This window comes from Clupea harengus, chromosome 18 (assembly GCF_900700415.2).
Source record: "Clupea harengus chromosome 18, Ch_v2.0.2, whole genome shotgun sequence".
Classification (NCBI taxonomy): domain Eukaryota; kingdom Metazoa; phylum Chordata; class Actinopteri; order Clupeiformes; family Clupeidae; genus Clupea; species Clupea harengus.
In genome coordinates, this window is record NC_045169.1 from 1221247 (window position 1) to 1241989 (window position 20743).

The 20743-nt window shown below is 41.5% G+C and overlaps 3 protein-coding genes and 1 long non-coding RNA gene across 7 annotated transcripts in view; all 4 read left to right on the forward strand.

Annotated features, from left to right (window-relative positions):
• col4a6 (collagen, type IV, alpha 6) overlaps positions 1-3616 on the forward strand; it is an 87267-nt gene extending 83651 nt beyond the window's left edge. For all 4 annotated transcript variants that reach the window (XM_031585577.1, XM_031585576.1, XM_031585578.1 and 1 more), the window contains 5 exons: positions 173-322; positions 647-763; positions 875-1066; positions 1211-1497; positions 1658-3616. In XM_031585577.1, the coding sequence (XP_031441437.1) occupies positions 173-322; positions 647-763; positions 875-1066; positions 1211-1497; positions 1658-1918 (1007 nt within the window). In that variant the 3' untranslated portion in view covers positions 1919-3616. The remainder of the gene's footprint in view (positions 1-172; positions 323-646; positions 764-874; positions 1067-1210; positions 1498-1657) is intronic.
• A 3653-nt stretch (positions 3617-7269) lies between these two features.
• Positions 7270-11641, forward strand: ankrd46b (ankyrin repeat domain 46b). Its single transcript, XM_012822141.3, has 4 exons — positions 7270-7431; positions 9887-10229; positions 10340-10498; positions 10899-11641. The coding sequence occupies exons 2-4, from the start codon at positions 9919-9921 to the stop codon at positions 11113-11115; spliced, it is 687 nt and encodes a 228-aa protein (XP_012677595.1). The 5' UTR covers positions 7270-7431; positions 9887-9918; the 3' UTR covers positions 11116-11641.
• A 4463-nt stretch (positions 11642-16104) lies between these two features.
• On the forward strand, positions 16105-20247 carry LOC105895450 (zinc-binding protein A33-like). The gene is made up of 6 exons (XM_012822085.2): positions 16105-16656; positions 16746-16841; positions 17126-17359; positions 17463-17610; positions 17754-17780; positions 19688-20247. Exons 1-6 carry the CDS (start codon positions 16105-16107, stop codon positions 20245-20247), a joined length of 1617 nt encoding a protein of 538 aa, XP_012677539.2.
• On the forward strand, positions 18071-18570 carry LOC116224620. The gene is made up of 3 exons (XR_004165655.1): positions 18071-18279; positions 18312-18350; positions 18383-18570. It is a non-coding gene; the product is annotated as an uncharacterized LOC116224620 (long non-coding RNA).
• Positions 20248-20743: the final 496 nt, after the last annotated feature.

Consider the following 20743-nt stretch of genomic DNA (forward strand, 5'->3'; position numbering starts at 1 on the left):
TCAAATTTAGTTAACTGCTTTGATCTGCTCATTTGTAAAACACTTTGAGTTACCAATGTGTATGAATTGTGCTTTTGTAAATAAACTAGCCCTGTCTTGCCTTGCAAACTTGAAAACCCATCCGTCAGTCTTATACTGTCATTTTCATCCATATTTCCACTCCCTCTTTCAGGTGCTCCTGGTCGTAAGGGGCTTCCAGGTGTTGCCTTGCCCACATATACAGAATACCCACGTGTCTTTGGGGACCCTGGTTTTCATGGTTCTAATGGTCTGGGTGGTCCGGTCGGAAATCCAGGACAGCCTGGTCTGCCAGGGGCACACGGTTGGTGCTGCTATTCTTTAAACCAAGGCTAAACTCTTTAAACCATGGCTCTATTCTTTAAACCATGGCTAAACTCTTTACTGTTGTTGAATATTCAAACAATGCGCTGGATAACCCAGACAAGTGTTCACAATCTTGAGTATGGCAAGGAAATACTATTACGACTTTGTTTTGTCATTTAAAATTGTGTTTGCTCCTTGCACAAAGACTTGCAGACTTTGCACACCCAAGAAAATAGCTATAGTGATATCAGAGATTCTCCATTTAAGTAGTTATGTCCTAAATATTAAAATTACACTGTTTTTTTATATTTTTCACCTTCAGGTCCCAAAGGTAAAGTTGGAGCCATTGGGAGAATAGGTCCTAGTGGTCTTGAAGGCGGCCCCGGTCCATCAGGAGACCCGGGATCACCAGGATTCCAAGGACCCACTGGAGAGTCTGGTGAGTCACAACGTGGATCACTCAAAATAAAAGCACAGATTGTATCTACACAGAGATCATACATCACACAGAATGGATGTCAACATCTTCCTGTCTTCCTTACCTTTGTAGGCCCTCCTGGTAAACAGGGACTGCCAGGACCCCCTGGCTACGCAGCGCGCAGCAGTAGCGTTGGCTTTACACTGGTGAAGCACAGTCAATCCAGCCAGGTGCCTATGTGCCCCCAGGGCATGGCCAGGCTGTGGGAAGGCTACAGTCTGCTGTATGTAGAGGGACAGGAAAAGGCTCACAACCAAGACCTGGGTGAGATAAATCTGTGAATTGCGACTGAAAGATGAACTATGTCAAAGGACATAATTGGACAGTCAAAGGACATGTCTTGACTTCCCTGTCCTGACTCACTTTCTGACATTGTTTATCTATTTCTTCTCCTTCTCTTGCCTTCAGGTTTGCCCGGCTCCTGTCTCCCCCGCTTCAGTACCATCCCCTTCCTGTACTGCACTTCCAACGAGCTGTGCTACTACGCCAGCCGAAACGACAAATCCTATTGGCTGTCAACCACCGCACCCATTCCCATGATGCCCGTGGGCCAGGAACAGATTCCACAGTATATTAGCCGTTGTTCAGTATGTGAAGCTCCCTCTCAGGGTGTAGCTGTCCACAGCCAGGATCTCACCATCCCTGAGTGTCCTTTCGGATGGAGGAGCCTATGGATAGGTTATTCATTTCTCATGGTGAGACATAGACACACCTGAATAGCTTACTGTTTTTCAGTTGAAGTAAAAAATTGTTTCAAGTACTCACCTGCCATTCTTTGTCTCTGTGTGTGTGTGTGTGTGTGTGTGTGTGTGTGTGTGTGTGTGTGTGTGTGTGTGTGTGTGTGTCTCTCTCCAGCACACTGCTGCAGGCGCTGAGGGTGGCGGCCAGTCTCTGGTGTCACCAGGTTCCTGCCTGGAAGACTTCCGGGCTACACCTTTCATCGAGTGCAATGGAGCACGTGGCACCTGCCACTACTTTGCCAACAAGTACAGCTTCTGGCTAACCACCGTGGAGCAGAACAGGCAGTTTACCGGTGGCCCCGCACAGGACACAGTCAAGGGGGAACAGATGCGCACCCGTGTCGGCCGATGTCAAGTGTGCACCAAGAATTTGTAGCCATGTTGCTCGGAGAAACGAGTGAAACGTATAAGCAAAACATGCTTGCACCAGAGGTGCAAGAAAATACTGAAAAGCAAACCTATTGACTGATAACAACATCCCCATCCCTCAGCCCTTCATTCTGATCTTTATGGGGTTTGAGGTGGAGTTTGAGGGGTGATGGGAACATTTAATGCTCTTATATGGAGTGTTGTGGGGTGGGGAGAGGATTTCGTGTGACTGCTCTACACTAGTTTATTATCAACAGTGGTGCTACTTGTATAATTGTCTTCTTTGTTTTCATTTTCTAGTTGTTTGTCTAAGATATTCACGGCTACCTCGGAGAGTGCACCCAAAGCCCTTGGATAGCACTGAATTGCCAATACACCTCTTAATGATTACACTACAGCCATAAAGCAGAGAAACCATATACACTTGGCAAGTGGATTTTTTTGTACACGTTTTAGATAATTATGTAAGCTTCAATAATTCAAAATGGTGCTTCTCGAAACTTAATTCTTGAAACAAATTCTCTCTTTTATCACAAAGATAAGTCAAAGCACTTTGTAGTTCACACAGATGAAAAGTGTGCCCTGTGAAAGTCAGTCAACAAATAGATATATACTGTATCTGTCTCTTTAACGTATTGCACTGATGAGAATGTTTTGAATGAGTTGACATCAACCTGGCCTTAGGGCACTGTTTAATGTGTCAGAACCAGGAATGGGCTCAGCCTCGTGACACCATAATACTGTAACAGATCACAGTTATATTCCCATACTACATAAATTGTAATGTTCTACCATGTAGTTTGCCAAATTTCATCAAAACGCTGAAATGAGCCTCCTTCGCTAACTAGAAAGAGAGACAGGGTTTGTGGAATAGTATACCGCTTTAGAAACACAAAATTGAACAAATGCCACTAGCATGTGATTTTCTCTGTTTTCTTACTTCAGATGACCAAATGTATTATTGTATTCTTACTCAATGATATTACAAAAAGAAAAACAACCACATTAAGACTAAAGATCTGACTGAAAATAATTAATATATTGACACGCTTCCTGTTACTTGCTAGAAAAGTTAAGCTACATTTGAAATCATTATCATTGCTTTACATTTGTAGTCTCTTTATGGGCTGGCCTTCACTGTGTCATGCTTCCTGTCCTGTGTCTCCTCTGTTGCGACAGTAAGAAGTGTCCCATATGGGTGATGTGTAACCACTATGCCGCTCAGTCTCTCACTGGTAGCCATGAGTACATCTTTAACATTTCTTTTCCTGTGTCACATGTGTATGTACACACTTATACTGTAAACTAGTTTACTTCATTGAGATTTGAAAACATAAAAAGACATATAGTGATTCTGTACATTTTTAGGTGGAACAAGCTTTTAGTTTTTGTTTTATAAAATTACAATCTATGTTAATTCATTGTTAATAAAAGTACATACGTGCAAATATTTTAATAACACAGATGGCTGATTTACTTTTGCTCTTTTGGCATTATGGCTATGCATAATGTGTCAGATTTGGCTTTGATAGAGATAAATCTGTGAATATGTTTTGCATTCATACAGGTCACGCTGGGGATGTTAATATTCCTATTATTATCATGTGGTCATGAGAATGTTTTGTTGGGTGACACTGAGAATGGATCTAGTTAAAATTGTAATTCCTGTGCTCACTATGAAATAAAGTTTTAAAAACAATGTCAACTTTACTGTAGGTTGGGAGATATTTTCTGGGTGCCAAGTTTTGGTGAGCTATACCAAATATAGCAATCAGCTTAAAAAAAAACTCAAGATCGTGAACACTTGTCTGGGTTATCCAGCGCATTGCTTGAATATTCAACAACATCATTAAGAGATTAATATCCACAAATGTAAAGGGAAAAAATCTATGCATGTGTTGCAAACATAGTGTATGGATGTGGTTAATTTACCCAATCTATTTGCAGTTACCTGACAGGTAATTTTAGCAAAAACAAAGAATTAAACAGTGATCATTACTGAGGACATCAGTTCAATTAAATGAATTAAAGGCACAGTCCGCAATTCTAATCCAGTAAACCGTTTGGGGTGTAATGAGTGTAATTTGATTGGACTCACCTTTAAAGCCCTTATAAAGTAATTTGTACACATATGTGAACTCAACAAGCATAATAAGCATAATCGTTTTTTTTTTTTTATAACCACTACAAGTCGACCAGAACTTTGTAGTTTTACATTTACACACTTCCTGGTTCCCAACAACAAATCCCTATGGAAAAATGAACGGGTTTTTGCAAAATCAGCAAAAATAAGGCGTAAGCGAAACTTTGCTTGCTTGTAGTTGTCCATCGAGGCCGATGATGACGTCCACTTCTGACTCTCAACGGTGAGTTTTCTGGTGGCTGTATAGTCCTATCCTGGATCCACAGGTCTTGTCGCAGGTGGGACATGCGAATGTAGTAGTGGTGGTACTGGCAACCTTGGTTGTTTTTCTTGTATGCCTTCTTTCTTGCCTTTCCTGTCTCCTGGCTGTCCTGTCCTCCTCCAGTGCTTTGGTCCCGTCTTGGCACATCTGACGCCAGGTGTTACGGTCAGCAGCCAAGCCCTCCAGGTCCCCAGGCCTGATTTTGCACTTCTTTAGCGCTGTTTTGATCTGGTCTTTATAGCGCTTCTTCTGCCCTCCAGCAGAGCGTTGGCCTTGGGCGAGCTGGCCATACAGCACTTTGTGAGGCAGCCGATTGAGGGGCATCCTTATAACGTGCCCCAGCCATCGTAGCTGGTAGTGGGTGATGGTGGCCTCAATGCTCCTACAGCCTGCTCTCCTGAGGATCTCGGTGTGTGGCACTCGGTCACGCCAAGTGATTCCTAGCATTCGCTGGAGACAGCGGATGTGAAAATGCTCCAGGGACTTCACATGGCGGCTGTAAGTGACCCATGCTTCACAACTGTAGAGGAGGGTGGTGATGCAAACTGCTTGATACACAGAGATTTTTGTGTAGTGATATAAGTTCTTGTTTTGGAAGACCCGGCGCCTGAGTCTCCCAAAGGCAGCTGATGCTTGATTGATTCTGTTCTGGACCTCATTGTTGATGTTATTGTCCTCAGAGAGGATACTCCCCAGGTATTTGAATGATGGTACTACAGACAGATTCTTACCAGTGATGTTGAAGATGGGTGGCGTGGGTGGGATGTTGGTGCTCCACTGACAGACTACCTCTGTTTTGGTGATGTTGATGGTCAGCCCCATCCTGCTGTAAGCCTTCACAGCTGCATCCAGGACAGCCTGGAGGTCTTGTGGAGTGTGAGCCACAAGAGCGCAGTCATCTGCATACTGCAGCTCAAGGACCCCTCACTCTGTGCAGCTTGGTGGTTGCTTGCAGCCTCCTGATGTTAAAGAGGTTGCCATCTAGCCTATAGACCACTGTCACCCCGCTGTTGTCCTCAATTTCTTATGGAGAAGCTGGGTGACGCATAGGAGGAAGATGTTAAAGAGCACTGGTGCTAGTACACACCCCTGCCTGACCCCTGTGCACACAGGGAAGGAGGCAGACTCTTGTCCTCCTATTGTCACCCTAGCATTCATACCATCATGGAACTGTCGGAGGATGTTGACAAACTTGCTAGGGCATCCAAACCGGAGCAGGATGTCCCACAGTAGGTCTCTCTGCACAGTGTCGAAGGCTTTGGAGAGGTCCTCTCCAAAGCCTTCGACACTGTGTAAGCGAAACAACGGCAGTAGAAAACCTACAAAGACCGTATGGTGAGCATGCGTCAGCCAGTCAAATCGCGTTTACGCAAATATGCCAGCGCAGGCGCTAGCCAATCTAATTGCATTCATGCAATTGACTTTTTTTTCCTTAGATTTTTTTTAAGTTAAAAAAGAAATAGACACTACAATGTGAAAACCCTTATTGTAACTGAAGAATACGTCTGAGGTGATTTACGAGGCGTCTGAGCCAGCTATTCTTGATGTTAGTACCTTAGCAAGGTAACTAGCCACAAGGTAAACAGCTTGCTAGGCAGAGTGATCGTCGTTGACCTGTCAATTTCACTATACACGTCTCCGTTATCAACACAATCCTATGCGCCAGATACGCCCACTGTCAACGCATACGTGTGAATCCACTGTCACTCCCACACTCTGTAGGCAGAGAATTTCAGAGAGGATTGTTTAGACATACAGTATCACACCATACAACTATGCAACAATCACAGTCAATCAATTGCAGGCAATTACAAAGTTAAGCTCACCTGAATTGTGTGAAGAAAACAGAACTGGACCAATGACGTCAGAAAAATAAGACCTGTAAGATTAGCCACCATCTTTCTGATGTGATCACGCTGACTTCCAGCGCTTGGATGAAATGTTACATTTTGTATGCTTCAAGCCATATAAGGCTCCTGGAAAAAAAATTGCCAATCCTTACCTCTGCCTAGTGTGTCTCAGACTTCAGTGGGTCCCCCTGAGGCTCCGACCCGATTCTCTCCACTCCTCCGAACCAAACCGGATCCTCGGATCCGATTCCCCCAGTGGTACACTCAGTTCCTTGAAGCTCTGAAACAGGTTTGTTTTACCCCATTGCACACAGACTCTATTCCTGTACGGGGATAGATCAGATTCAGTGCGGCAAGCGGTCCCATCTGGGGTACCAAATGGTTATGATAAACTTACGACTCCTAAGAGTTTTCTTAAAGCTGAGTAATACCACAGCAAAGTTGAATACAGTTTTAGTTAATTAACAGCTCTGCAGAGGCTGGATCAATGTCTTAACGATGACAAGGTAAGAAGCAGTGATATAAATGAAACAGCGCCACATCTTTTAAACAGAAAACCAAAAGAATAAAACACAGATATATCTCATTAACACATTCTTTAACATCTCATGTGTTATTGGTTATAACTTCACATAACTGTACCTATAACCAGATTGGTTAACACCTCTTGCAATTATTATGACATTAAAGTCATAATAATGAGACACTTAAGTCATAATTATGAAATTAAAAGTTATAGTTTTATTATGTGACATCATTTGTTTTCCCAACTTGCGGAAACGGGCTTCCATACACCTGGGTAACTGTCGTGTACCGCAATGTTTTGTTTGTTTTCATGTACTCCGTCAAGATCCGTATAGGAGCAGTACGGAGTTTCGTTAAGTCATCCTCGTCTCAATGTTAGTCCGAGCAAGTTCAACGTGTTTAAGTGACAACATAGTTGTGTTTTAATTGTAAAGCTTTTTCAGGACAGATGTGTTCCCAAATCTTAAACTTGAAGAATTTACTTTATTAGTTTTAGTAATTTTAGGCTTGGCATAATGTATCTGGTTTGGAGGGCTAGCAGAGGCTACTTTTACAATAACAGAGTTGATGCCTTTTATTTTGGTACATATGCATTTACACTGGCCGGAAGTTTGGTGACCTGTATTGACTATCGCTGCAGAAAATTCTTGTTGCTATTGTAGTAACGCTAGTGTCGTTAGTGACACCAGCATCACACTGCGGATTACATTTTTCTCTGTGGATAGGACACTAATAAGCAGGTAAATATACATATTTTTTTACCCAATACTAGGCGTTCAAACAACTGGCTCAGTTTGTCCGCTAATATCAACATAATTTCCATGGACCTTTAGTTGCAAGTATTTTAACGTTAGCTACTTGCAGCTAATGTGTACGGGTGGTAAGCTTATGCTTATCTTATGGACAATTGCATTACTTACTTGCGAGGCTATGTAAACATACCCCACTACTGTTCAAAGTGCAACATCAGTTCCTCAGATAGTGGCGTTACAGTGGGTCTATAACGTTACAGAAAAACGGGGCTTTTTCGACAGGTAAAGTTAATGTCAGTCAGTGACAGGGAATGGCAATGTTCATCGTAGAAACCGCTCCCATTCTCGAGAAAAAGGGGGAAAGGAGGAGTCGGACGCAAAGCTCGAGTGGTATCGGGAATGGCCATGTTTAGTCACTGCAGGTAATGGAACTTTGCCCCCAAAGTAGCACACTGCAGGGAGAAGCCTACAGGCGCTAACGAGCGTGCGATATGTTCTCTGAAATAGGCAAGCACAGGAATAATATTCATTCCATTCAGTCCATTTGAATTGATTTTACTGTCAGTGACGATGCACCTGTCTGAACACGCTATCTTTTCCAAACTTATTGCAGATAGCATCCTGCTCACCAAATAAGAGATCAAAAAAGAGCATTTAGTTCCTGTTATCAAATAAAATATCTTCACTTCAGGGATTTGTGATATGTCCTGCTACATTGGCCAGGGCACATGACAGCAGTGGAGAAGACCATGGCATCTGATGGCTGCAGAACAGGGCAGGTTGATAGCAGTGGTGCCATTTGGTGCAAATTTAGCCACTGCCCCTTTATACCATTTGTAACCCCAGTAGTGAGTTAATGACTCAGTAGATCATTAAAATGCATCATGGTTTTGATCATTCTTCTATTTTCCTGCACCTGTTTTAGTAGCATTATCTTTTTTGGAGGCCTGGCATGGCTTGAGTTGATGCCCCTCTCAATGATCGCAGCCTGGCATGGCTTGAGTTGATGGCCACCTCTCAATGATCGCAGCCTGGCATGGCTTGAGTTGATGGCCCCCTCTCAATGATCGCAGCCTGGCATGGCTTGAGTTGATGGCCCCTCTCAATGATCGCAGCCTGGCATGGCTTGAGTTGATGGCCCCTCTCAATGATCGCAGCCTGGCATGGCTTGAGTTGATGGCCCCCTCTCAATGATCGCAGCCTGGCATGGCTTGAGTTGATGGCCCCCTCTCAATCATCACATCTTCCCTGAAAACTCAGTTCTTTGCAAAAAGGGGCTGTGAACGTATATAAGCTATGTAGTTGTTATAGTATTAATTCAGAAATTCATTTTTATGTTACAAAACACTCTAGACATTATGACAAACTGTCCAGGCCATTCACTATGTAGTTTGATGGTCGATGTATCATCATCATCATCATCATTGTTTATTCAGGGAGAATTGACTGAGCACAGGGCTCTTTTGCAGCAATGCCCTGATTGAGGCTACATAATACATACAACAATACATAAACAAACCATAACAAAACAAAACAGACAAAATAAATAAACAAAACACATTAAACAACTCAGAAATTAAGTATATATAAAAAAAATACATAAAAGTAAAAATAATAAAATCAGAGAATCATTTAAAACAACAGCATTGAGGCACATCCTTAGCATCTAAAAGGCTCTTAAATTGGTTGACAGACAAATACTTGGTAAGTTTCAAATCCACTTGAACAGTGTTCCATTTATGGGAAGCAAAGAACTTAAAAGCTATTTTACCTATATTAGTTTGTGTAAGGGGGATTTCAAGGGAGATGAGGCTCTGTGACCGTGTGTTATGACAGATGGATTTTAATTTTAAAAGTGACATGAGATAATTAGGCAGTTTTCCCACTAAGGCTTTATAAACAAATAAAAGACAGTGTTTTCCCTCGTGTCTGCTAGAGGGGACCAACCAACATTCTTGTATAAGTTACAATGGTGGGTCCTGAAAGCGTCTCCTGTAACAAAGCGAATAGCACTATGGTAAACAGCGTTTACAGCATGAGGTTGCAGTATACATCACCACTTCAATCAGTTAACAGAATCTTCTTCAGTGCCAGCTGTGCTGTTGGTGTTTGCAATGCTATTGAATCTAGCGTATTTACTATTTACTACACTGAACTAGCTGATGTACAAGGATACTTGAATTAATGAAGTAGCCAATTTAGAAAACTAAAGTAGTAAGGTAGTATTGGGTAATACATTTGTATTCATGTATTCTGATATACATATATATATATATATATATATATATATATATATATATATATATATATATATATATATATATATATATATATGTTTATATATATATATATGTTTATATAGATAAGATACATTTTATTCAGTTTTGCTTCCCCCTATTTGCAAACACAAAAGTGCCATGATTTGATCGAGTGCATTTTGCAGGTACACTGGAATTTTCGGACACCCACTCGGACATGTCATATGTCTTCATCAATGACTCATCACAAAGTAGCGTGCCTATGCTGCAAGCATGCATTGATGGAGATCTGGCCTTTGCTAAACGTCTCCTGGAGACCGGCTGCGACCCCAACATTCGGGATATCCGTGGCCGCACTGGCTTGCACCTAGCTGCTGCACGAGGGAACGTAGAGATATGCCGCTTCCTGCACAAGTTCGGTGCGGACCTCTTGGCCACTGATTACCAGGGTAACACTGCCCTACACCTCTGCGGCCATGTGGACACCATCCAGTTCCTGGTATCCAACGGCTTGAAGATTGACATTTGGTAAGTTTATGCACCGTGGCATGTGATAAAGTGTGTCTTTTTTGACCAGAGACAAGCACGATGTTGGCTGTCATCTCTTTGTAATCAGCTGGTTTCTTATATTCCTACAGCAATCACAATGGGTCCACACCGTTGGTCCTGGCTAAAAGACGGGGTGTGAATAAAGATGCCATCCGTCTCCTGGAGGGTCTGGAGGAACAAGAGATGAAGGGCTTTAACAGAGGAGCCCACTCTAAACTCGAGACCATGCAAATGGCTGAGAATGAGAGGTCAGTGATTCTGAGTGTTAGTGGTGGCGCAGAACGCGAAAGAAATTCTGAGCAGAATTCTGTACTTTCAAAAAACACCTTTATTGAATCATCTACAGATATAATTGATAATGATAATAATAACAGTAATAATATAATAAAAGATAATAATGATGATAACATTAATACTTAAAGCAGTAATAATAATGACTTTAGATTTTTCTTATTCATTGAAATGTGGCCTCAGAAAAGATGAGGGATTCTTGAATTTGTTTCTCCAAACTACAATTATGTTTACAATTACAACTACAAAAGTGTTATGAGTGATGGTGGTTATGTAGCCCTTTGGTCCTTTGTGTTGTTGGTGACTGGTGACACATTTGTCGGTGTCATTTGATGCCCTCTCTTCTCATATGTGCAGTGCTATGGAAAGCCATTCTCTGCTCAACCCTAACCTTCAGAATAGCGAGGGGGTGCTATCCAGCTTCCGCACCACATGGCAGGAGTTTGTGGAGGACCTTGGCTTCTGGAGGGTCTTCGCGCTGCTGGTGGTGATTGCTCTGCTATCCCTGGGTATTGCCTATTATGTTAGTGGGGTGCTGCCCTTCTCTGCCGGCCAGCTGGAGCTGGTACACTGAGAGGTGATCAGACCACACCAACCGAGGGACACAAGTGGGAGGAGGAGGCTGCTGGAGTTACCACGGAAACTGATGTGCAACACGCATAGGTAATAGTAGAGGGAACCTGGGCTTGAGGACGCTTGAGAATGGGCTTGAGTTTATTCATAGGTGCACACATACACGCCAATCAACAAGGCACACGTCCAGATAGATGATCAGAATGTCATAACAATATGGCTATACTGTACTAGGGAGGAATCCAATATCCAAAGCTACTTATTATAGCAATGAATGATTATTATTTCCTTGCTGGCACATCTTCACTCCTCACTATATACCAGTATATAAGAAAATGTTCATTCCCAATTGGGATAGACACCAGTTGTATGAATTGTAATGTCTTTTTTTTATTATTATTCCTAGGGATAGCTCTCTATGTGTGCAAAATGTTCTGTATACAATATGTTTGTAAGTAGTTTTTGATGTAACATAATTAGATCATCATTATGATTTGCCTTTAAATTACAATAAATCTTAAAAATGATATTCCACTCATGGTTTGCCATGTAACCATAGGGAGTTACTGAGACAGCCAGGTCACTGAAACTTGTATAATTAGCCAAACTGAAATATAAGCTGGTAATATGTGAACACTGTTGAGTCTTGTCTTAAACTCAGGCAGGTTCATCTGTAGTTCATTATAGCATAAATTTGTCCGTTATTTTTAGCTAGGTCAATGCTTTTTTTGCACAGAAATCATGTTTGTTCTGTTATGAAATTAAATTGTGGCTTTTCAAAAAAATTATTCTGTTTATTTGTTAAGTTAAGATGGAAAAATGACAGTATTCTTATATCTACTGTACCTTTAATACGTTTTCTGTGGCGACATGAGTTGTGTGTTCACTCACTGCATTCTCACTACTTCCACACCAGAGCCCCATTCTTCATATGCAGATTAGTGGTTTAGCTGGATTACATGATCTCGGATTTTCCTGTTCCTGTTATTGGAGTAGTTGTCAATGCAACGAGCCCATTAGCTCAAACCTTACATCACCAGCCCCAGTCAACCAAGGACAGCATCTGCATAACAGTTCTTACCGTCCAGACGTAGGCCTACTGTTATTAGAGATGAAAGTATCATTTACTAAACAGTCCAGACATAGGCCTACAATTATTTGAGATGAAAGTAGAAAAGTGAAAAACAGAAAACAAAGCAAATAAAGGTCTTTATACACCTTCATGAGCAGTGGTATTAAAACAGCTATGATTTTAAAAGTTGGTGTTGAATTAGGCCTTCACCATTTAATTTCTCACAAACTTATTTCTTTTCATAGCCATGCTTGTTCAGACGATCTTTAAGAAAGTTAGCCGAAAGGCAGAAAAATGCATCATCTTCAACCAATCATGCACTTACTAATTCCATTTTAGAGTCTCTATACATATGCTGTGAACAAGCAACACAGGAGCATGCAGTTATCTCAAACGACTCAACACAGGAGCATGCAGTTATCTCAAACGACTCAACACAGGAGCATGCAGTTACCTCAAACGACTCAATCATCTAGCGATCCTACTCCCATTTTAGGAACTGGGTTTGCCATGCTTTCATTCATTGATCTTCGATAGGTGACATAATCTCGTGTTTGTTAAGCAACATTCATGAATAGGGCCCAGGGCATTACTGAACACCAACATATTGGTATGATTTAATTTTTTTTAGAATGACAAGGCTACACAAGAAGAAGTATTCAGTCTAAAGTTCAAGATTAAAACACAATTCAAAGCATGCATCAGTTTGTTTGGGGTACATTTCCTGAAAATACAAGGTCACGAGATGCAAACAGCAAAGACAACAATAAGAGGGAAAACAATACTAGTAATCTAAACCCAAATACCCAAGCTTCCTACAGGCTATGTCATGGTGCGATCACTGAATACTGAGGAATATGGGCAAATATCTGGGTAAAGATGGGATGGTTTGTATATGCCATTATTCAAGTCAGATACTGAAAACTAATAATGGTGATAGTACATTTTCATTTTCGCACAAACAAATATCACAAAAATGACAGAAAGGTCGATTGAAAGAAATATTCTTTTATCTTCCTCTGTGGTTGTAATGAATTGCTATCCACTAATAGCTATGCTATTGCTATGAAATCAGTGACACTTTATTTGTAGGGTGAGTGCATAGCACATTCTATAAACCTTTTATAAATGCTTCATAATACATCCAGGAATGCATGAATCAACATTAATGCACTATGTTACATTTCTATGGAATACCAGGTTAGGTTTGTGTTTGTTTTGTTTTTCAAAATAAAAGTCCCCTTTCGTAATCATATTTTCCTGTCGACTACAAATGTTGGCCTATTGGCCTGGCCCTTTCTCTGTAATACAAAGTCAAATACTCAGCTATTTCCATACCAAAGAAAAATAATTGAGCGACACAGTCAAGATCAAGTCGACTCAAGTGGCAGTACCCTTCATTGCAATATTTAAAAAGCTAAATGCCTTTAATTATACTTTTGATCATTGTAGAGTCGGAGGGCTACCCTTTATTTAAAAAAAGAATGCAGAACTTTACAATGGAACTCTTGGAATTCAATAAAATAGATATGAAATTGAGGTAGGCCTACTAGCTTAACTGAAATGCTGTCACATAATTGCTCCCAATAAGATGGCCTAAATGATTTTCGTGGCCACAGCCCAGACAGCGACATTTTGTGTCCTCTCTTTAAGCATAATGTATAGGCCGGTCTTCCAATACAGTTTAGTTCTTAGCCTATCAATGAAATAACAGATACAGTATAACAGTAGGATATTTGTCCAGGACCAGTCGTGTGAAGGCAAGTTTTTATTTGAATAATTTCCTTTATTTGCCTACGCCTTAAAATGTTTAGGATCCTTGTCACCATCATTCCCTTCGGTTAATGTAAACACACCTTACTTGGTGATTAAACATATCAAGCACAGTTGGAAATTGATGGTAGGCCTAATTACTCAGATGAACACTCCCCTTCACACACAGGCTGATGCCGGTAGTATGCACAAGCATCACACCACCACAGCACAAAGAAGAAGAGGAAGAAGTATTGTGTGTCACGGTAATGTATGCTGTACATTTCTAAACAGTAGGGAGTAGATGATGTAGGACAGTGGTTCCCAAACTTTTTACAGTGCCGTACCCCTTCAGACATTCAATCTCCAGCTACGTACCCCCCGTTTTTTCCCCATGTTTGTAACCGCCGCCACGCCCCCTCCCCCGCGCACATATTCAGCCTATAACACTTCAAACTGTCAGGGTAGGTCACTAACCTACCTGTAGCTATTTTTGGCAGTGTCATTATTTCGCTGAATATGGGTATACATGAGTATTTCTGGCAATGCGACTTGGCTATTCCGACTATTTAAGATTTCATATCTATTTATAGCTCCGTTTTAAAATGTAATGGACTTTTTCACTTTGAAAACGCAAATCTAATTTTCTCCCCGCGTACCCCCTGAACCACTTTGCGTACCCCTGGGGGTACGCGTACCCCAGTTTGGGAACCGATGATGTAGGACAATTTAGTTATAGATTGGATGCATGGATGTTCAGCAATACATGCACTAGAGGGCAGCTCCACTTGTCCTTCGCTACCATCCAACTCACGTAGAATTCCCGTCCAATCTCCTTCCAGCTGTTCTGTAACAACTGTTTGTCCCTTTCCGGTGGTACTGCTCCGTTTCGTCCATATCCGTAAGCTTTCAGAAAACATGGCAAATATGGACGAAATGAGAACGGACAGTAGGCTCCGTCCACATATGTAACGTTGAGCATAAAAAATACAAATTATTATATTATATTATATTATATCATATTTATTTATTTCATTCTAAACTGTCGTGTTGTATATTTCTGTGTAGTACATTGAGAGCCACTAAACCCGGAGTCAAATTCCTTGTATGTGTACACTTACTTGGCCAATAGACACAATTCTGATTCTGATTAATGAGCCTTAGGGGGAGTGGCAATGGCATCACACAGAATGAATGTAATGTTTGAGCTCTGAGAGTTACAGTTCTCCATTACCACGACCAGTCAACAACAACAAGCACTTGGACAGGAGGGAGAGACTCGTTAAGGTAAATAAATCAGCACACATTATGATTCAGATTGGCATGGAAAATAGGCTTTGCTTAAAATTGTATCAGAGAACTTATTTTGATATGACACCATTTGCTCACTTTGTCATTACCTCAGCTTTAAAAAACTGTATTAAGACTGCTGAATTAATTACTGTTTATTAATTAATCGAATTAGAAATATTAATGAATCTGTTTATTATGAAATAATAATGATTAATATGAAATAATACTTCAAATAAAGGTGCTATTTTCATTCTACTAAGATGTATTTTGTGCTACACGGAAGCATTTCCTCCTCTATTGTTTTATTACAGGGTGAAAAGTAGGTTGACACGAATAACCAGATAGGCCACTTGTTTGTGTGACACATCTATCTTCCCATCATTGGCATAATAATGAGGGATTAGCTTGGGTGGAATACTGGAAACAGTGTAGTGTTTTTCTCAAGCTTTATTCTGACTTAATTATTTCCTGGAAACAACAGTCCGCTTTTTATCATGTTGATATACTGCAAAAAATAGGATAGTCAAATTGATAGTCTTCTGGTCACGAGTGACATTTTTCATAATGTCTATTGTTTTAGCTATGTCAAAGTTATATGCAACTGGGTGACCAGACTGCTTCTGGTAAAGCAGAGCACTTATAAAAAAAATTGCAAGTTTCTATGATTTCTATGATCCTGCTGTAAGCCATGTTAACCATTCTTACTAAATGTGTGCCACATTGATGTCCACTGATGATCCTGGCTGCTTCTTGATTGGCTATTACAACCATTTACGGCTCTTTTGTGCATGCTCATATTCAGCCAATGTTACTTGGAACCTGCTAGTTTTTTTAGACTGACTGCACTGTATCTATCTGGTTGCGTTTGCAGACATGTCATCAGGCACGCACCTGTCTGAGGAGCAGCTCCAGTGTTCCATATGTCTCGCCGTTTTCACGGACCCGGTCTCTACTCCGTGTGGGCATAATTTCTGCATGTGGTGTATTAAAGAGTACTGGGATACCATCCAAAACTACCAGTGCCCTATGTGTAAAGAGAAATTCAGTGTGAGACCTGCACTTAAAGTCAACACAACCTTCAGAGAGGTGGTTGATGACTTCAAGAAGAGAAGCGGTCTAGCCAAACCCGAGGTGCCCTGCGACATCTGTACTGGGTCACGGCCCAAAGCGGTGAAATCCTGCCTTGTGTGCATGGTCTCCTACTGCGAGGCTCACCTGGAACCTCATGAAAGAGTTGCGGTCCTGAAGAAGCACACCCTGATAGACCCTGTGAAGAACATGGAGGAGAGAATGTGCAAGAAGCATGAACGACTCTTAGAGTTCTTCTGCAGAGATGATAAGATGTGTCTGTGTCAGCTCTGCTACGAGGCAGAGCACCAGAACCACAGCACCAGTCCGTTAGACGTGGAGTGCGCCCACAGTAAGGTCAGGAGACTGGGTTCATTTCTTATGTTTAATATCACTAGTGGATTTAAAATGCTTCCTTTAATAACACACATGTTCTCTATCCATAGATTCAGCTGGAGAAGACGTACACAGACACACAGCTGATGATTAAGGAGAGGTTAAATCAGATCAAGAGGATCAGACACACGGTTCAGATTAGCAAGGTGAGCTCACTTAAAAATGTAAATGTTAAAAGAGTTCATGGCATGAGCTGCAAAAGCCACATAATTACAGTAACCAAAACCCTACACTCAGTGATAGGTCACATTTCTCGCGAAACCAGCTTATACAGGAAACAAACGTTGGCATAATTTATAAGACCTGAAATTGTTTGGCTTGTGCTGGATAATTCGCCCTACCGTACGTTAGTTGCAAACTGTGCAATGTGAAATGTTATGTAAGTATTATTGTTTGTATGTTCTAATTCATTTCTCTATGACCTTGTTAGAAAACCACCGAGAGGGAAATAGCAACTGGTTCTGAAGTCTTTGACACCCTGATACATTCAGTTGAGCAAAGCCAGGCAAATCTGGCAAAGGAAATGGAAGGGAAGCACACTGAAGTACAGAGACATGCAGAGGAACTCATCAAAGAACTGGAGCAAGATATTATACAGCTAAAGGAGAGAAACACTAAACTGGAACAGCTCTCACACACCGAGGACTACGTCCATCTCCTTCAGGTTGCTCTAAGCTCTTTCTTTCAGTGAGTTCACAGAATTAGTGAGCAACACTTCAAAGCTACTTTTCAGTCCATAATATCTCATTTCCCCCTCTGTGCTGTAGGTCTACCCATCAATGTGCAAAATTCCAGAGCACAAGGTCTTCAGTGAATTTAGCATCAATACTGACCTATGCATGGCTGCCCTGTGGGAAGCTATGTCTGAGCTGAAACAATCATTTCAGAAAGAGATTGACAGCCTCTCTGGCATACGTGAGTCCACAGTGATCATCAGTGAATCTAGCACTCATATGCATGTGCTTTGATTGTGTCAGAATTCAGTGAAAAATAAAACATGAAATTGGTGAGGGAGATATATCTTGTCAAGTAACACAAGCTCTTTTATTTTTTCACAGAACTGAAGAGGATTCAGAAATATAAAGGTATTTATGTCTTTATGCATGGATAGATGCATAAATCTATCTGCACTTCCCAATGCCCTCAGAGAAGTGTTAGCAACAGATGCTAGCACCCTTGGGTTCAGCCTCCTTCACCACCACGTCTGCCTCCCATGAAGGAGACTACAGCTTTGATCCCAGTCAGGACTGTGCGTCTGAAAACGCAGATTACAATAGCATAGTCACAAGAAAACATACTGAATAATTTAGAAGTTCAAAAGTTCAAGTTGTGCTAAAACCAGCTAGGAGGTTACACACAGTGTAAGGATCCAAATACGCTGTTCAAACGGTAGCAATAGGAAAGAAGTGGAATACATGAGAAGCACATGCACAGGGTGCATTAGAGTACAGGGATATGATTGGGCAGATACAGGGAGCATTACATCATAGGGATATGATTGGTCAGGTACAGAGTGCATTACATCATAGGGATATGATTGGGCAGGTATAGAGTGAATTAGAGTATAGGGATATGATTGGGCAGGTATAGAGTGCATTAGGGATATGATTGGGCAGGTATAGAGTGAATTAGAGTATAGGGATATGATTGGGCAGGTATAGAGTGCATTAGGGATATGATTGGGCAGGTATAGAGTGAATTAGAGTATAGGGATATGATTGGGCAGGTATAGAGTGCATTAGGGATATGATTGGGCAGGTATAGAGTGAATTAGAGTATGGGGATATGATTGGGCAGGTACAGAGTGAATTAGAGTATAGGGATATGATTGGGCAGGTACAGAGTGAATTAGAGTTTAGGGATATGATTGGGCAGGTATAGAGTGCATTAGAGTATGATTGGGCAGATACAGAGTGCATTAGAGTACAGGGATATGATTGGGCAGATACAGGGAGCATTACATCATAGGGATATGATTGGTCAGGTACAGAGTGCATTACATCATAGGGATATGATTGGGCAGTTACAGAGTGCATTAGATCATAGGGATATGATTGGGCAGTTACAGAGTGCATTACATCATAGGGATATGATTGGGCAGGTATAGAGTGAATTAGAGTATGGGGATATGATTGGGCAGGTACAGAGTGCATTAGAGGATATGATTGGGCAGGTACAGAGTGCATTAGAGTATAGGGATATGATTGGGCAGGTACAGAGTGAATTAGGGATATGATTGGGCAGGTACAGAGTGCATTAGAGTGCAGGGATATGATTGGGCAGGTACAGAGTGCAAGAACAGGGTTTGGATTAGGTGACTCTGGGAAAAGCATGGAGTAAGGTTACATTGTCGGAGCGGAGGCAGATGGGAACCGGCTTTGTTCGCCAGCAAGAAGGGGAAACTAGACGAGCTGCAGTGGCTGGCAATGTTGAGGAGAGGAAGATCAGCTGGAGAGAGTTGTGGGCTATGGATGCTAACCTCATTAAATTAATTGTTGGAGACACTTGGTGCCCTAGTTTGGCAGCGGACAGAGGGGATTCATCATACGGCGCCTGCCATGAATTATTTTGCACGCACAAAATCAAACAAGCTTGTTCTGTAAATACTTCCAAACCCAAACACAAAAAATTTCACTTGTAAATAAAGCGTTTCAAGGCAAGAGTGAAATGGTCCCTGCTTATGAAACAACAGCGTTGCTGCTTAGCCTATGTTATAAATAGCCAGATAGACATATACATAGCAGTGTATATTTGTAACAGTGTGTATGTGTAGCAGTGTATATGTGTAACAGTGTATATGTGTAGCAGTGTATATGTTGAGGAGGAATAGGAAAGACGGAAATTGCCGGGACCAAAGTGGGCTGCCAGTCCGACCTTGACGATTTGTGTAAATCCATAAAAGCTATACAACATATGATGTTTTTCATGTATATTCTACGTATCTATTAACCTCTATATCCAACTTTTATTTTTGTCTTTCTTTTCCCCTCAGTGGATGTGACATTGGACCCGTACACAGCCCACCCAGAGCTTGTGCTGTCTGCGGACATGAAACAGGTTGCATTCGGAAGCAAGCGACAGAGACTCTTTGACAACCCACAGAGATTTGATTCTGCTGTTTCTGTCTTAGCGAAGGAAGGGTATCGGTCAGGGAGATTTTACTATGAGGTGCAGGTCAAGGGGAAAACTGAATGGGATTTGGGAGTGGCTAGCGAGTCAGTTAACAGAAAAGGAGTGATTAGACTGAGGCCTGAGCATGGATACTTTACGCTGGTCTTAAGGAATGGGACTGAGTATACTGCTGCCGCCAGTTCCTCCATCCCCCTCACCCTCAGAGAGAACCCTGAAAAGGTTGGAGTGTTTGTGGATTATGAGGAAGGCACTGTCTCTTTTTATAATATAGAAGCCATGACCCAAATGTACTCTTTTACCGGTTTCTCGTTTACTGAGAAGCTCTATCCATACTTTAGCCCTTTTCTTAGTGATGGAGGTCGTAATACAGCACCCCTCATCATCACTACTGTCAATGAGTCTGAGTGGTTTCGGGTTTAATACCACCACTGTCTTGTGAATATAGCAAACATTCACATTCCATAGAAAATGGTTTAACCTGATATCCAACAAATGGATCCAGACATCCTCTACCAAATCTAGATACATCCTTCTGCTCCTGACTTAAATAATATATGGCCCATCCCAGCCAATCTTTCCCAAGTGCCCATTTAGACAAACTGTGAGAAGCTAATTAGTGCAGGTGATCTGATCATACCTTTTTCCACAAGTTGACACGGTTCCTTGGGGTCGAAATACCACAAGGATCAAGCACCATAGCACCCTTCTCACCCAGTCTAAAACAGCTCTGTTCAGAGCGGCTGGTTTGAGTGCCTGTTCCTTTAAATGATCATTTTAACTTTGAAATTCATGATGCCCAGAGGTCTTTTGCTTGTTTAATAAAAAAAACAGACTCATTTAGTTGTGGTGTTGTGTTACCTTGGTGATGGAGTCAGGGATAATGGTTGATGAGCTGTCCTCGTATGAAAATATTGGA

What these genes read in the sequence shown, in the direction of transcription:
- ankrd46b (XM_012822141.3), top strand. Translation starts at nt 9,919, where the DNA reads ATGTCATATGTCTTCATCAATGACTCATCACAAAGTAGCGTGCCTATG. An exon ending in GGCTTGAAGATTGACATTTG is followed by an intron (nt 10,230 to 10,339) that starts GTAAGTTTATGC and finishes ATATTCCTACAG; the next exon opens with CAATCACAATGGGTCCACAC. An exon ending in CAAATGGCTGAGAATGAGAG is followed by an intron (nt 10,499 to 10,898) that starts GTCAGTGATTCT and finishes TCATATGTGCAG; the next exon opens with TGCTATGGAAAGCCATTCTC.
- LOC105895450 (XM_012822085.2), top strand. Translation starts at nt 16,105, where the DNA reads ATGTCATCAGGCACGCACCTGTCTGAGGAGCAGCTCCAGTGTTCCATA. An exon ending in TGGAGTGCGCCCACAGTAAG is followed by an intron (nt 16,657 to 16,745) that starts GTCAGGAGACTG and finishes CTCTATCCATAG; the next exon opens with ATTCAGCTGGAGAAGACGTA. An exon ending in GAGGATTCAGAAATATAAAG is followed by an intron (nt 17,781 to 19,687) that starts GTATTTATGTCT and finishes TTTTCCCCTCAG; the next exon opens with TGGATGTGACATTGGACCCG.